General features: G+C 43.8%; 1 protein-coding gene across 1 annotated transcript in view; it reads right to left on the reverse strand.

The window, feature by feature from the left end:
* The window catches only part of LOC122399595 (protein madd-4-like), a 171594-nt gene that overhangs the window by 58512 nt on the left and 95209 nt on the right, over positions 1 to 17873 (reverse strand). Inside the window, exons 3-4 of the mRNA XM_043400383.1 lie at positions 2044 to 2096; positions 236 to 335 (exon numbers count right to left, since the gene is read on the reverse strand). Of these exons, the coding sequence (XP_043256318.1) occupies positions 236 to 335; positions 2044 to 2096 (153 nt within the window). The remainder of the gene's footprint in view (positions 1 to 235; positions 336 to 2043; positions 2097 to 17873) is intronic.

A 17873-nucleotide genomic window follows, 5' to 3' on the forward strand; every position in this document is an offset into this window, starting at 1 on the left:
TTAAGACAAAATATCACAATGATAGAAGTATTTTATAGGTGCACAACTAACTGTGGTGCCACCGATTCAATTACAATGAAATAATTAAGTTCTAATTTGAATTAACGAATAAAAAATTTTAATAATCGGCAGGACCTTGTTTCTTCTCTGTAGACCGAGGCACAGAAAGAATTTTCGTAGCAGTGTTTATAGTTTGAAAATAATTAAAAATTCTGACGGTCACTTTGCGACTCACCTCGGGATTGCAGATCTTGTATTTCGTGCTCCACGGTCTACCTTTGCAAGGTTTCTTCCTGCATCGCCTCTGCTGCCGAGAAATTCCACCGCCGCAGCTCCTGCAAAGTGGGACGGGCATAATTAAAAAAACAATAAACTATGCACTAACAAGGAGCATACGTGAAATTACTGACGCCGGGCTTCACGCAGCGGGGAAAAATCATGGGATACGAATTCCTTTGTGTGTTCAAATTGCTCGAAAAATATCAACGAAAACGAATATCACGTTATACATGTATAGTATATAGTGTCCTCGTCGATCCATTGATTAAATTACAAAATTTCGAACAGCAAAGATCTTTCGTTAAAATTGTTCCTAGAGGTGGCCGAACACCCTGTATATTACGAATTCTGTCTGTATTTTGATCTCCTTGTTTTTAACGAATCGATCATCACGAAGTGCGTTTTCCAAGAAACCATCGTAACAGTAAGAGAGCAGCGACAAATTAGAAGGAAATTCGAGGCAGCGAGGAAAGTTACGTCGTACGGTTTTCTTGATCACGAACGACTCGCTGCGAGAGTTTAAGTGGCACTCATGTTTTCAGTATGTGCAGCTCGGTAGTTGGCAGTAGTGACGTCGCTGCTTAAAATTTGTTTCAGATGCAGCGCGCTTTAATATTTAAAAGCGAGGTAATACAGGGAACATGCATAACGAAGAGCGTTGACTAAACGAGGAGGATCCTTGAGTCTGCGACAACGAAACGTTTGTAAGAAATTGCTTTGAAAGGCACCTCGTTTTCAAAAAGTTTGGTCGATGCATGGAAACTTTATTTCCAATGGCCGTTTCACGGTCGTGCTTGTCATAATTTTCAAATTAAATCGGGTTAATTTGTTGGAATATTTCCAAGTTGTCTTTTCAGCGTCGAATAAACGTCGTTTCTAATTTTCACCGTCGAGTTTATTAAATTCCCAAACAAACTCTGGCTTATTCGATAGCGAATAACATTCGCACCGTTCTTCAGCGAATGCGTTCAAGTTTGCGAAATCCTGCTCAAGTTTCGATTCGTTTCCCGTTTACGCTTCAAATTGAAATCCGAAATGTTGGCTTTCGCACGCATTATTCTCGTTGTTTGCAGTGGCAGATCGTGGTCCAAATTGTCACGAATAATGGGCCATTTTGTAGGTCGTTGCGAGATCGTCGAGTCGCGAGCAAATTTCCAAAGCGAGAAACGTAAATCGACGCGACGCGACGGCGCGTTTGCGGCAAGAGGAAAAAATTTTAATAATTGTATCGGGTGAACGCGAACGAAGATTTACCGGTTAGTGGCTCGAAGCGTCGAATGTACGGCCCCGTACATCATACAATAAGCTTCTCCGGTGCAATGGGGAGAGAGAGAGAGAGAGAGAGAGAGAGAGAGAGGGGAGTGCGGTTCACTAGTAGTAAGCGTCATAAATTATTTGCCGGCACAGTCTGCGCCCATTTCTGGCCAGCTGAAAAACGAGCTGGCCGCCATCGGAACTTGCCGCTACCGAAATGAGTTCCGAAACGCTTAACATTCCGTCGGTGTACCAACGACTCAATATTAGACACTGCGAAACGACTCTGTAAACGGGATACCGTGGGCTATCGAACCACGATTCTGCCCGCGAATTCCTTGCTTGAAATTTTCTCGCTCTACACCAACCCTCGCACACTGGCTTGGATCGAAGATTTTACGGGCGAATTTTCAAGCCCCTAAAATCGCAACGCAACAGGAGAAATCTTTAGATTCGTTTGTACGTAAAATGTACGAATTTACTGGTAAAGGAAAAATGTTGTTTACTTACTTGGAGCAACCGAACCATTTGGACCAAGGTGACCATTCGCCCCACGCGACGCTCTGAAAACAGAAAACAATTTGTCATGCGATTAAATTGTATAAATAAAACACTGTCCTAGAAACGGTGGCGCGTGTTTGTCACGGGACGGAAAAATTCGGACATTCAATTATCCCGCGTGCTGAATTAATCAGAGATAGTATTTGCAGAACCACCCCGTTGCGTTGGTTCGACGCTACTTTTAACGAAATTGGAGAATCCGCGCAGAGCGAATAAATTTGTTAAAACGCCGCCCAGAGGAGAAATATTCGAAAGGTAATTGAACCTGCCTCCATGAAACTGTTGAACAATTTGTACGTGTAACGAGAAATTTCGTATTTATCGTGTGCATGGATTTGTTTAAACAATTCGCTGCTGATCCACTATTGCGTACGTTTTTCGTTCGATGGGAAAGCTTTTGTTAAAAAAGCTGTTGGCATTGATAACTTGGAAGAATGTTGGTAATAAAGTGGAAAGCTCGAAGATGAAACTGCAGTCGTAAGAAGCTCGATATATCAAAGTATTTAGCGGTCCTGCGCGTCTACGGAACAGAAAAATCTCGTCCGAAGGACGGAATGGGGGGTTGGCTTGCACATCGATATACCTCTCCGAGCAATAAGTTCGCCGCGAGACGTGATAAAAATTTCGGCGCCCCTTCAGGACCCTTGGAAAATGCTCGGCACGTCCGCCGGCCGAACTGAGCGGATTTCGAAAATTCACTTTTGCCAGTCGGCTCGAGACTCGTCGAGCTGAATTCCTGGCTGGATTTTTCGCCACGCAGAGGGCTGGCCACGATTACGAGTGGCCAGCAGCATTCGAGAATCCATTAAAATAAACCGAAAAGATCGATGAAGCTGGTACAGGGATTAATTAATTACGTAGCTTGATGGATCCTCCGACGATCTTGGGGGCGGGCTCTCTCCTTCTTGAAAAGGAAAACGTTAGGTTTCTTTTATGGGCTTCTCCGAGCACATCGCGGTGTCAAATCGCGTTTGTTTTCTTACAAGGGATGAAACGCGTACGCTACGCGAAAGTTAGTTTCAATTCTAAATTGTAAAACAAGTGTTTAGAAATGTGTAACTCGATGTATGTACATGCCATAATCTCTCGTCAAAACATCTTTTTCAGCGTTATAACTCTTTATTGGATTATAGCCGTGAATGTTAAATGTTTGAAAACTCGGGGGTAGTGCATAGTTTCTCGACAAATTACGTTAACCCCGGCTCCCGACAAAGAAACCCCAGCTACCTCCAATTAACGGACACGGTTATCTCGCCGCGACTATTAAAATTTACAATCCGCTAAATCCACGCAGAATCGTTAACACTCTTGCCGTTGGTGGGGTAGCGGCACAGGGTGGAATAAAATATGGAATTCCTTCCCAACGATTGTACGCGGTTCGTTCGTTCGTTCGTTCGTTCGTTCGTTCGTTCTCTTTACTCGGGGCTGGCTGATAATGAGCTGTTGTATCGGTTTTCCGCCGAAAGAGGGTCCACGGGGCCGGCAATTAATCCTTTTTATCCGATTACCGTCCCTGGGGAGGGACGGAGAACAACGAGGAAGAATGGAAAAGATTCAGCGAGAACGAGCACCCCTTAAAAGGAAAGAGGACCGGGAAAAAATAGCGGGAGAATTGCGGAACGACGCCAAAAATGCGCTGAAAAAGGAACGAACAAAAATACAGAGGAATGGAAGTTACAGAAAAAAGAAGCTAGGATAGATGGGAGCAAAAGTGATCGGGAGTAACGTTAATGGCCGTTGGTGCTTTTCATGAACTCCCACGGTGAAATTTATTTTCGGCGCCCGGTGTTCGCTGATCCTTCACTTCTGTCGTCTTTTCCCTCTTTTTTTCACCGTTCTGCACCGTTCTGCACCGTTCTGCACCGTTCTGCACCGTTCTGCACCGTTCTGCCTTACGATTAATCGGTTTATAATTACGCAATTTCGGGCGGAGTTTCTTGTGCGTTGCCTTTGGTAAAAGAAATTGATTTTTTTAAGATTTCTAATAAAATGACTCGTTTTATTTTTTTATTTCATTACTCGCACTTAAATTAACGTTAAATCTGTGTTGGCAAGACCGTCTTCCGTTTCGCTGATGAAATACGCCGACAAGGAAGCTCGAAAAATCGTTCAACGTTTCCTCCGAATTCCCGTCGCTAAATCTTCGTACGTCGCGTCCCGATCTGATCGTTGATTTATGCGATCGGTTCGAAACGAAACGAGATTCTTATCGGGCACGCACACGTCGCGGCTAACGGGTATCACCTCGAGCCGCGAATCTCTCGCAAATTGGCAAACGAAAGAGGAACAGCGCGAAAGGGTTGAGCCGCGAACAGAGAGGAAAGATAGGAACAGACGGCCAGATAGCGAAAACGAAACGGACGGAGATAGACGAGCAGAGAGGACAGGCCAATAGGCCGATAGACGATCTCTCATTCCGCAATGCGGGCTTCTGCATTGCCCTATATGTGTACATATGTAGGTATACACCGACGACAAAAAGCTTTCCGATCATTTAGATACTTGTCACGGATCTGTCGAATGATCAAAATAAAAATCAAACCTGCACGGCCATTAACCGGTATCCGATTATCCCACCTCTTTTTTCCTCCCTACAATTTCAGAGTAAAAAGAGACAACTGAGAATTTCTCGGTTTTCATCAAAATAATAAGAACAATGTCCTCAAACGTTTTCGAAAGGTCAAAGTATTTTCGTATTAATACGTATAAAATATTCTGACATTTCGAAATAAGAAGAAACATATTCCAAGTTCTTAACAAATTTCTACAACTCCAAAGAATTTCAACTCGTCCCCAGGGGCATCGCGGCCCATAGTTTGACGAACTCTTCTCTATTCCAGTGTTTCCTAAACTTCGCTTTTCCGCGGACCCCTTCGATAATGGAAAAGTTTTCACGATCCTTTATGGTAGAATTAAATTATTCTTCGATATATTTTAAAACTATTTATTTTTAAATTTAAGAAGGGGTAGCCTACCCTCGTGCGTGTGTTGTAGCTCCAACAGCTTGTTTCGCGCGAAGCAGATTGAATCGTTACAAGCTAGAAGAGGAGATGCGAATCACCGGTAATGGCTAGTAAGTAGGTAATTCGGCAATTAATTTCTAACTTTGCCCGGAACCGGAAGAACGCGAGTTTACTTGGCGCGAAAGCAAACACCGGTCTTCTTTGCATATTCCGCGTACGTCTGGGCCGCGCGGTAAACGTTTTGCATCTCGGGCCGCGAATCCGCGTGTAGTTATGCATAAGAATCTTCGCGGTCGCGTGCAACCGTGCTTAGTTTTACGTCTGCCGTTCGCTATTTTGCATACGCATGCGTAAACGTTGCTGCGGCTTGGTGTGTTAAATATATCGTTAGCCACTGATATACTGGTATACTTATATGGGAAACTCGTTTACGCGGTTCAAAACACTGTTCCAAAATTGTACGCTTTCGTAGAAGCCGTAGTTCGCGTTGGCATTCATTGCTTTCCGGATGGAGCTCGCCTTTAACAATTTTTTAGATGGATTCTACGCAAGAAAAATAAAATGAAAATCAAGAATACCAATTTGTTGAAGGAGGCTTCGTTAAAAAGTAAATTAACGTTTAAAGTTACGTCGGTACTGAATTTTTTTCTCGAAAATGCGCAGGATTTTGAGGGTATGTCTATTGACCAAAAATGATTGTAGTTAACCCCTGCAACCGAACATAATTTTTTCAAAACGATTCCAAGTTTTTTTTTTCCGCCGAAAAATTGAGGCACCTACCCCCTGTCGATTTTTCTATAAAATTTGTTTTTCATTTTTAATAAATTTGTTTGACGCCCTACAGAAAAGTTATCTAATACTTTTTTGTAGGTACCCATGGGCTCTACTTCAAAAATAAATTTCATTGAAATATATTCACTATTATAGGAGTTATGGCTGTTTGAAAATCGGACCATTTTTATGGGGTTTTCCTCAGTTAACGGGGTTAAGAACCAACTTTTCGAATATTTTTATAATTGCTACATATTCTCCGTCAAAATACGCGTAGTTTGCTTTTTTAAAAATTAGAATCGTCCAATCCGTTCAGAAGTTATGACGTTTTAAAGATTCGCATGAATATTCGGGCCGACATTTCTGGCTAGAAATTATATTTACGGTAAGGAATTTTTTTCTCGAAACTGAGTAGGATTTCGGGGGTATGTGTAATGACCAAAAATGATTGTAATCGACCCCCGAAACTAAAAATATTTTTTCCAGAATGGTTTGAAACTTTTTAATTTTCTCGAAAAATTTCTCCACCTACTAACCAAAATAAAACTTCTCGAATTTAACGAAGCATTACCATATCCGGGTAACGTTGATATAATTTGGTAATACTACGATACCAATGCGAGAAAATGTATATTTGAATTTTCAATTTCCCCCGTGAACCGATCCATTTCGAATTTCCCAGAGCTGTTTCTTCGCTGATACGATATTAAATTCCGTCACTCGGCGCCGCGACTGTTACTTTGATATAATCGGAACTAAAATATCACGTTAAACAGGATTAAAATCGCACTAGAACCAACGCAAAACTGTACGCAACTGCGTTGTACATGTAGTTTGCTCTTTCGCAGGATCTTTTAGCGAAATGATTTCACGCATTTGCGGCTCCTTTCAAAGCATTCCGGCAATTTACATGCATACAAGCTCATACCGCTGGCAAACGGGAACTTTAATAAAATCAACCACCAGGGAGATAAAGGCATAGAAGTGGAAAGAAGGGGTTGAGAGAAAGAGAGAGAGAGGGGTGGGAAAAGTGTGTTGCCAGAGAGTAACGGGCCAGCTATTCCCAATTCCCACCCAATCTAAAATCAATCTTAGTTCGTGCTCTTAGACGAACTGGAAGTAGGATTCTAAAGGGAAACCGGTAGGGCTGCTGAAGGGGAGGGGGTTGGAGCGATCACTTTTAAGCAGGCTTGCAAGTCTGCATTATTCAAACTCCACCGCCAACCAAACTAGAGTTCCTAACGGCACCCTCTAAGGAACCACCTTGTGTCTTTCTGCGAATCCCCTTCCATCCCCTCGACCTTCCACACCCTCTCTTTTCTTGCCATCCATTTTCGTTCCGGTAACGCGCGGCACTGCGTTTTTAATCGCTCTTCCATCTCTGTCGAAGCTGTTGCCTTTTCTCGAAACATGTCTCGGTCTCTTTGTCAATTTAAACCCTTCATCCGTACGTCCATCGTTATTACCAACTTTTTCTTTTTTTTAAATAAAGTAACTCCTTTTTTCCACCGTCAATTTCCTTGCGGAGTTTATTAGCCTGTTATTTATTGGTTCATTTGGTTTGGTCCTCTGAAGTCTTCTTGTATCATCATTATCGTAAAAATGGAGTAGAGTTGTAGAAATCCGCATGTATTCTGTTCTCCGGCCACTCTACGATCCTGCAAAGCTTCGTCGAAATCGGAACAAATACTTGGCGGATGCTCTTTGTCCTCATCATCCCCTTAGACTCTTCTGTTGTCGACGCACCTACCGTTTCTATCTGATTAAAACGAATAGTCTCGTTCCACGACAATTGCTCGTTCAAGCATATTCAATTATTCAACCGGTGAATTGCATCGCGCGGGGCGTTATACCGTGTGTTTCGAAACAACGCGCTCGTCGCGTCGAGTTGAACCCCGAGAGAGTTCTCGTCGTCGACAGTGGTAGGCGTGGTTGCGAGAGGCGCGAGCTACTCGTTGCGCTTCAACGCCTTTAAGCGCGAACTCGAGCGAGTTGTTGGTATGCAACGGGGTAGTATTCATTATTCAATGTTCTTGCATACTCTCGGTTAAGGGGGTTGCGAAGGGAGCATCACCGACAAGTCAACGGACACAGTCGAGAACTGGACAGAATTAGAACGAAAGGAGAAATATTAAGTTGTGATTTTTTTTTTGGATACTTTTCTTCGCTTCGTTTCGTTTTCTTTCCAATTTGAGAATACTTTACGTTTTAGAGCAATTTCTTCCTATTCTAATTGAAACATTAGTGGTAAAAAATCAGTTGATGAACTCGATCACAAAAGATTTTAATTTGAAAACCAAAGCTGAGGTTTCAACAACATAGTCGAGCAAACTGATTAGGATTCGATTGCGATTTTAGCATCGAGTGCACGACGGATAGAATGTCTGAATGCCGTAAATCCTTTCATTAATTGATCCGACTGCACGTACTTACCTACGTCATATGCGCGTGTAGTACCCGGAAAATTATAGTCTGGTTTAATAACGTACCAAAGGGATCGAAATAGTGAAATAGTGATAGAAAATTAAGAGAAAATATATCGCTATAATGTATTTCCGAGTTATTTCTCGAAAAATAACTCGGAAGAGAATTTTTAAAAGACAGAAATTAGAGGTTTATACGGCCCCTGCTGTACAAGCAATACGATGTTAACCTAAGATCCCAGTGCCAAAGGGTTTACGCCGATATTTTCTGCTTTTTGGTGCATCATCATCGTGCGTAAAGAAGCTTAGAGAGGGGCTGTTGGGGGATGCGCGGCGGCGAAAAACCGCGCTGAAAACGGCAAGGGCGAAATAAGGGACCGAGACTTGGAAGGTTCTCGCGACCGTGGTGATTGTAAAATATTTATATTGGCCCGAGAACGCGTGTGTTTGTTCCAAGGTAACGATAATCCGACGAGAACGTAACGCGCTACCGACTGGAGCGCGAGGGCAAATATTTGAAGCGCGACGCGCTTTAACTCGTTGCTTCCACGGTTACTTTTTTTCGCGAACGACCGAAAACGTTGGAAAGGGAAGCAAAGCGCGCATTAAACGACGACTTTGAACGCGCGAGACCTTTCTGGTTGAAATTCTCTGACTACGAGGGACTCATACATCGAGTTTCTTTATGCGTAGCCAAGTTATTTCAATGCATGTGCAATTTACCGATGCAAACCAATAATATGGATAACGTGGCGGTCAAAGTGTTCTCTTCTCCTAGGAGTATAAAAAATGGCTATTTTCAATTAGAACGAACCGTTTGACCGCGTGGCCGTTTGTTTCCAGATAAAAACGTTAATGTATTGCCGAGAGTAACAAGGGATTACGGTAGTGTATACATATACATATGTACATACATATAACGTAAGTTCACCGAAAGACGGCCTCGGAGGTGAAAGAGTCGAGCGTCGTTCGTGGTCGATGTCGGGTTAAAAGGGACGCGTAATAGGCTTAAAAAGACTGATGTCTTGAGCGGGATAAGGAATAAGCTGCGGAAATAAATCTCGCTGCGTTTCGTGTCGGTTCTCGAGAGGAAGGAGGCCGTTGGACGTTCCGTGGGACTGGGTTATCCGGCATAATGATATTCGAAAACGCTTATGAGTGTCGGGTGTCTGAAAATGAATGGCCCGATAGTAGATAACGAAGTCGTTTGCTCGACCGTTTAAACGTGACGGGGATCTTTCGGCTCGGGGATATTTAAATTGCCGCTACGGTAAACGATAATGGGATGATTTTAATAACAATAGAAGTCTGGATATTGGAGGTGTGAAAAGAAAGCGGGCCGTAAATTTAGCGCACGCATAAGTCAATGACTCATTCATCCCGAAAGAGGGCTCGAGGATAATACGGATCTTAAACGAGCGGGCGGAAACGAGGAGACCTGGATGATCGCGCGTATCCGACACGGTGAGACGGTTTTCGAACCGACGCGCGACGCGCGACGCGCGACGCGCGACGCGACGGGGAGACATTTTATTTGAAAATTTGAATTTCACAATTGTTTATGCGAGTGAAATATATTTAATGCCAAGGAACCTCTCGAGTCTTTCTTTCCAAGCGGTGACGATTTTCCATTAGACCCGCGCGAGTTCCAAGAGCAGAGCAAATCGATCGGATATCGATCTTCGTTCTCCATCTTTTATGGCTGGCTCTTAATCGAAGTTCGCCGTGGTACGATCGGCGCTAATGTCGCCGAGTATTTTCTTTTTCGGGTTCTGTTCGGCGACGGGGCTCGAAACGCTCGAAACGCTCGAAACGCTCGAAACGCTGGGAATAAAACGGATGATCGGACTTTTAAGCAGGGATCCTCGCGTCGGCTGCATTATTCAGGCTCCTCTTTCTTCGTCGATTCCTCCGTTTTCGCGTGCAGGTGTCAAATTTGTCTCTGTCTCCTCTGCTCTGTTCCTCTTCCCCGCTGTTTTCGTCCACGGGCTGCCTTCCTCCTTCGATCGTTCGATCTTTCGTTGGAAGCATCGAGACGACCGAAACGCTCTCTGTTCCCCGTGACGGCAGGCCTGGGCCGCATTAGACTCCCAAATTATTGAAAGCAACAGCAGGATAGCGAAAGATCTTCTCTGTATGTCTCCGATGCTCGCCTCCTCCACCGTCACGGTTCCTTTAAGCACGCTTGTCCTCCCGTCATCTTAGCGATTCCATCTCCGTCGGTCCATTGCTAATGGAGGTTCCAAGACTGCGAGCGAATCCGTGATCGGTATCTTCGGGGGCGCACTTTCCTGCCCGTTTCCAATAATCGCGTCGCTGGAAAAGCCAGTTCGTGAACATCCTTGCTGCGGTCGATTCTACCACCTGTCCGTTCCTTCGTTCGTTCGTTATCCATACAAGAGTGTGTTTTTTTTAGGTCTCGCGTCAGGAGATGATCAGTCGTCAGGAATGTGCGTTCGAAGGTATTATTTCGAACATTAATTGCCAGCCGTAAATTAAGAAAGTAATTAAAAATGTTCCTTTTAAAAAGTCCATTAACGGTCGAGTGATCGTTTATCAGAGAGAAGCCTGGTTGTTAGCGCAATTTCTAGCCGATAAGTAGGATCGACGAGTCCATTCGGTGTCTAATGGAGGCTCTAACGAGCATCGAAGGACCGAGCACCGTCTCGACGACGTAAAACACAGATTTTGTTAGAGAAGTAACAGGTACGATACGGCGGAATAGGGTCGAGCAGGTGTACGTACGTTAAATACAAAATGATTCCACCAGCGAGAAGCTTTATGGGCCGATAAAACCGAAGAGGGCTGCGAGTTTCCCGGTAGCGCAGGATCAACGTCTTCTATTTATGATTATTCGTAGCTGCTTTCTGTTACATCTGCGATCTCGACTCTCGTTAACTTTTTTCGACGATCATTCTGCGTCGATCAAAGACGTCCGGGGGCCACTGAATTTATTCGTGTCACTGCTTCGATCCGAGATAACATCTGATACTAATTAACGTTTGGAAGAAATGCAGAAAAGATTCTTGACAAATGTATATGTACATACATACTCTTCGGGTTGAATTTGTGTAGAAGAAAATCTGAATGCTTTGAAAAAAATACTGCTCGTCGCACTCACCTAGAGAGGAATTACTTTTGAAGAAAATTATTTTTCCAGCTCGGTCGTTTCGTCTAGAGACTAGTCTGGAAAATTTTTATTTTCGACTTGAAGGGATGTTGTAATTCAGTTTCCTGCTCGTAATAAGCCACGCTGTTATATTTTCTTTCGTACCTTTATGACGTATCCGCCACAAAATAAATTGTATACTTCCCGAAAGATCCTGTTTGTTGAAATACAATAATCTTGGAACGTGGTTGCGGTAATTAATAATTTATCGAGGAACGTGATTAAATAATTCGAAACGCGATTTAATAATCAATCGTTGTAATACATGTTTCGAACTCGCCCCCAATTGATATTTCTACGAACGTTAAACCATTCGGTATAACAATTATACGATGTCGATTTTAATTATCAGGCAGTTGTAGAATTTGATGAAATAAAAATGATTACGCATTCAACAATGATGAATATGATCTTAGCTGGTTAAAGTTATTTTTCAAGGCACTGCTTTAACCGGTTAACCGTTTCTCTCACGCAAGGGTGTGAGGGGTTAGCTGACCTGATTACATTTGAAACATAATTCCCATCGAATAACGCGTTCCGCCGTTCAGATTGCTTGATTAAAAGCCGTAGTTTCCACGGTTTAATGAAACGCGGGGGAGCAGATATTATACCCGCGCGCTTTTAAATAATGGTTTCCGATGTTTTACCCGTGAAAAGCACGATGGCGGTGAACCGGTAAGGGAGAGTAAGACTCGTAGAAACAGCCCAGAGAGAGAGAGAGAGAGAGAGAGAGAGAGAGAGAGAGAGAGAGAGAAAGAGATAAACTTTCACCCCCTCCATCGTGGGGTTAATTTAACTTGTTCCCATCGAGACACGCTCGGTGCCTCGAGAAGGAGGGAGGAAAAAATGGCTCCGCTCCGGGGTTAATTTGTAAGCGGTGGTTCGGTTAAAGGTAGAATCGATGTTCGGGCATGAATTCGCGGCGGTTTGAAAAGCGTGGCGTCGGTGCCAAGGGGTGGAGAAATAGTCTCGAAACAGGGCTTGCCGGTGCCACGGGGTTATTACACGTCAGTCACACCTCTCTCAAAATTGCGAAACTTTTATAAGACACAACGATCCTCGTCCGATTACGTCCCACGCGACTTATGACCACGACTTTATTATTGCGCGGAGTTTCGTCTTATATTACAACGCGAGAAAAAAATTGCTACCAAGTCGTCGCGTACCACGACGAAGAAATTTGAATCAAAAAGCCTTGATTTTTCAACCATCTCGTGAGGAGAGGTTCAGAGGCGCCTGACTATTGCTACAATACCCGGCAAATCTTTTTCATGAAAATTTTTGTCGAAGTACAGTAAAAATGGTGTGCTCGTACAGGATTTAAAAATCTAAATTAAACGAGATCTTATCCGACATGTGTGTGTGTGTGTGTGTGTGTGTGTGTGTGTGCGCGCGCGCGCGCGCGCGCGTAGGTGGCTGTCGGGCGACGAGTACTCGTATAACGAGAAGCGAAAAAAGGTTGCGAAGAGCATCAGAGGAGTAAACACTCGTGACGCGATCTTCTTTTTCTTCGTAATTCTGTTGGGTTCTGCGAGAGGGCTGATTAACTAAATACTCGTCCAATTCGAATTTTTACTTTAACGAAAACGCGACTCAAGATCCGAGTTTCGTGCAGTTTACGCGTCCAAAGGTAATCTTTTTGGAATCTCGCGCGCGGTGTTTGCGATTTTGATTTTTATTCGTTTAGCGCGAAGAGGGTGTCCTGAAAGGGTGTCAGAGGCAAACGGTGATCCTGAAGAGGATGGAAGTTACGAGACTTTACGACGGGTAAAATGCTCAACGTTTTCCTTGCTTGGTCTCGTTTTCTCTTGGCCAACACACGTCTGCTGCAATTGACTTTTTACATTTATTGTCGTGGAAGATTGCGAAGTAGCTTTAACAAACCGTTTAAAAACACGGCAGAGCTTTAACGTTAAATGTTATACCGCTTGGAAGGGAATCGCTCTGTATTCAAAAGGATCAAGACGACGCAAATAATAGTCTCTTTGTCAAACTACAATTGCTCATAACGTATACATGTACACATTCGGTAGTTGCATCCGGGAACTGAGAAAGACATAACGGATATAGCGTGTGCATAGTACAGCGAGGTTTATCGTTCGGTGATACGAACTTGGCGTACCTGAGGTCTGAAAAGAGAGAGCAGAACTATGAAACTAGAGAAAATTGAGAGCACCTCGCAAGGAAAAGTAGCAAAACGATAGAATCATGGAAACTGATACGACTTGAAACGGTGGTCTTCGATAAAACATACCTTAATTGTCTGTTTTGCTCGGTATATTGCTCGGTAAGCTTTCGGTACTCGTGCCCTATTTTGCAACTGTCGTTATTTAACAGAATCGAAAGAAACTGATGAGAGAAAAGGTTGAAAATTGAAGGAGAATAGATTCGCGAGGCAAGTGGTCCGCGTTGACGTTAAATTAGCAGATGTAGAGGAGAGGCGGTCGTCGATATCCGCTGGCAAATTCCAATTATTTCGTGGAACGAGGCGTCGTGTGATTCGCAAAATTATTGGGTCGCGGATAAATCTGTCGAATCTGCTCACCGTAACCTCCGGCCCCTTGACACTTACAACTCTTTTCCGGTGAGCGCGCGAGCACTCGCTCTAAAATATAATTAACCCATAACCCGTTGCGGTCTCGACATCGTTTTTATTTCAATTTCAATTTATCACCGTGTACGTTATTAGAGAAGTTTGGACGATACTCTGTAAAAAATTGGAAATATTGAAAGTTTTCACCCATCAAAGAAATTGTGATTTTTCATACGTTTGCCAACATCTCTGAAACTAAAAGAGATGGACGTTACGGAATATTCGATCTACTTTTTATTCGACTCGTACTACCTATTTTTATTTGTATCCGAACGTACACGAAGTATGCGATCTTGAGGCGTTGCAGAATCACCGATCGAGCCTCGAACAAGTGCCACTCGAATCTTTCAATTTCCCTCTCCCTTTCCCCGACAGGCAGTTCGCGTTTGCCAAAAATGCTGAAAATCGATATGCTCTCGTCAGGCAGCTCTCAGTCGTCGAACTCTGTTTCTCCGAAATAAAACAGAATGTTCCTCGAAAAGCGAGAGGTTCGTTTAACGACGCTCGCTTCCGAGCAGCAACTCCGGGTACAAGCGTTGTATACATTTTTACGCTCCTGGAACGATTATTCGAACCGTAACACGTTACGTTCGTGGCCGAACACCCTCTATAAATAAAACTTATACTTTTATCAACTAGATCTTGTGTAGCAATGGATTCAATATTTTTTTTCTTCTTTCTCACTGTACATGTCCCTCCGTTTTGAACAGAAATATTCGAGTATCTGGCAATGAAGTCTGACGCTGCAATGTATCAGAAAAGAGCCAGTGTTCGTCGAAGGAGGATGAACCGTATGCGTGGTATTTCTGTCCCGTGTCAAGGGGTTTGTCTTGTGCAGTAATAACGAGAGGCAAAAAAAAGGAGAAATTAGCTGGTCACAAAGAAAGTGCAAGAAGGAGGACCGCGAGCGTCGAAAGGTCTACGACGAAAGACCGTGCGTGCTGTGACAATGAACATTCCTATCTCATCGTTGGCGTCGCGACGCGGAACGTCGGTCGGCCGGCTCTAGTGGCGCTCTCGAAGAACAGAAGGGTGAAAAGCGTCGACGAAGCACTCGCTGGCTATCGTGCTCCCGAGGCTAATTGTCTAATTGCATTTAACGGGTGTTCGATTTCAAAGGCGGCGCGGCGGCTGCTTACAGGCAAAACGTAATTCGCCGCGGGTACGAGCGTTCCCATACGTAATGGCGGTCGTTTGACGGGAGCTACAGGTCACAAACACCATTGGAATTGCCGTAATCGACGCTAATGTCGTTCCTCGAAACAGGGCCGCTTTTACGCGATAACAAACAAACTATCGTAGCCGGGTCATTTTATTGTGGAATTGTCGTCTGTACGATGTGATTTTTAGTTAATCACTTTCTTCGCAGTGGATTATTATTTATTTTTTAAAATGGAAAACTATTTTTTTTTTTTTCTCTCGTTTCCCCCTCACGAACGCGTGTCTATACGGTTACCATTCGGAATTCTGCACTTTCGAAGCCACGTATGTGGGAAATGGAGTTGGCAAATTTTCCAACCTTCAGGAAGTTCGCCACGAACATTGGCAATCGCGCACAATGGACCATTGCGATCCAAATTATGTCCTTTTCCTCCTTCTCTCCGCTCGTATCTATTCTTCCGGTTTCGTTGAAAATGTAATGGCTGGATATCCCAGAAATGTTAATACATCGGATACACATTTAAGAAGATCCTTTCTTTTTTTGTTCTTAATATCAAGTAAACAGTGAAATGTGCAACATCTGTGAAAAATATAAAAACCAGGAACCGTTGGAGAAATCAACCACGGCAATTCCCAATCGCGCGTTTCCCGAACGCGAAACATTTCGTCTCGCCCCTTTCCGTTGCGTGTATATTCGGTTGATTCGTTCCGAAGTCTAGCGTCTCGAGGCCGTGTATCGGAGGAATCGAGTTGCCAAATTTTCCAAGCTCGAGAAACTTTGCCCAGACCAGTCCTCATTCGGTATTCGCAATGCGGCAAAAGGAATTCTTGAAAATACGCGCGGTCCCGAGACAAACGTTATTTCGATACTCCCGCGACATCCTAATTCGCTTGGAAAATCCGGCGTGCATAGCTAGCCGTAGGTGGGGGGGTGGATGGTACGGGGATGAGAGGGGAGGGTATAGGGTGCAGAACTGTATTCTCGAAGTTAGTTTTACGCTCGGGGCTGGTAGCGCAATGCAATCACCGCGAAACAGTGAAATATCCGAAAGGAAATGTACGGTAGCGAAAGATATATACGTCGAGCACGATTTCCTATACAGGATATCACCTTGTTCGCCTTATCCACTATTGCGAGCGTGGTATGCTCGTATCAAAGATATTTTTCCATGCGCATGCGAAAATAAGTTACGGTTGTCCTGGAGTATCGGTCTTATTGTTCGCCGAATTTCCCTGGTCCATTTTCTTAGGGAACTTTTCTGTACCCTCGGATTATGCTGAAATCTGATCGTTGATACGTGACAGCCAGCGAAACGAGCTCCTATGCATTTTCTTTCCATCGAAAATATTCGTAGGAAATGTTGTTCTCTGGGTAACGACTCGGTAACGCCATCGTAGAAACAGGTCATCGTTTACAAAACCAATTTATTATATTTGTACGGACGTTTGAAAAATTGGCTGGAAAAGTTGCATCGATAGGCCACCCGGAATGCTCTTTTATATTTGTATATTTGAACGTAAGGATCGTGTAAGCAATGTTTGGAAGAGAATGGAGGGAAAATCGTATCGATGAATCATACGAATATACGCAACCCAAAATTACTCTATTTGTACTGTTCTCTACAATGTCAGTTCATATACGGTATTATATGCGGATACGATCCAGTTTCGAATACGATACATGCATTCGTGATACGTTTCCACGAGTATCCTGCGGTCATCTTCAAGAATAGTATCGCTTCTTACAGAAAGACCTGCATCGCAATACGAATCGAATTCATAAATTTTGATTTGCATATTTAAAATGCGATAACCGTACGCTTTCGACGATGCATGCACGCTAAACCGGATATTCGGAATTTTTCGTAATCCGTAGTTGCGATATTATCGATCCTTTGGGTGCAGTTCGTAATAACTCTGTTATATCGATACGATTTGATTAATTAAACAAATTACGGTCATCGCAAAATAAACGTACCAACTAGCACGGCTACCAACATCGTCGCCCTCGTAAAACAAAGACAAACAGACCCACCGTCATCGAAATTTTACAACAGTATTGTTGCAGTATCGATAAAAAAAAACAGTTAACTGATCGTCGATAAAAAGATCACCGTAAAACTCTGAACACGTTGGGGGAGTCGAGGTTCAGCAGGGGTTCTCAACAGCACTTGGGGATCCAGATCGTTCTCTGAAAATGATCGCGAGGACGAGAAGCAGCAGTTCCGCGAGTTTTACGCACGACGCGGAGGACTTCCGGGGCTGGCTGGCGCAGAAAATGGCGGGTTAAAATAAAATCGTGGAGGCGAGGAGCGGCGTGAGAAGCACAGCAAATCGCTGGTAGCGATTCTCGGCCCCCCCCGGCTGACGGGACCATAAAATCGGTTGCACATTTTTCGGGCGTTTCGCGTCGCTTCGAGCATTTTACGAATGCACGCCGCGACGCCAGGCGCCAGGCGTCAGGGAACACCGCTCTCGACAATTTCCGGTCCGAGGAATTTAAGGGGAATAACAACGATTACGAGTTGAAAAAATCCAAAATTCTTTCACTTATCGTTAGCTTATATTCTATAATTTCAACTGTTTTGGGTGGTGGTCAGTTCCAAACTACTGTCTTGAACAGTTGCGTTATAAAATAGCAAAATGCACCAGATTCTACGTACGAGATCTGGAACATCTCCTTAAAGGTTAATTGCAAG

The sequence above is a fragment of the Colletes gigas genome, unplaced genomic scaffold (genome assembly GCF_013123115.1).
Source record: "Colletes gigas isolate AHSC1104 unplaced genomic scaffold, ASM1312311v1 Colletes_gigas_Sc00014, whole genome shotgun sequence".
Lineage (NCBI taxonomy): Eukaryota > Metazoa > Arthropoda > Insecta > Hymenoptera > Colletidae > Colletes > Colletes gigas.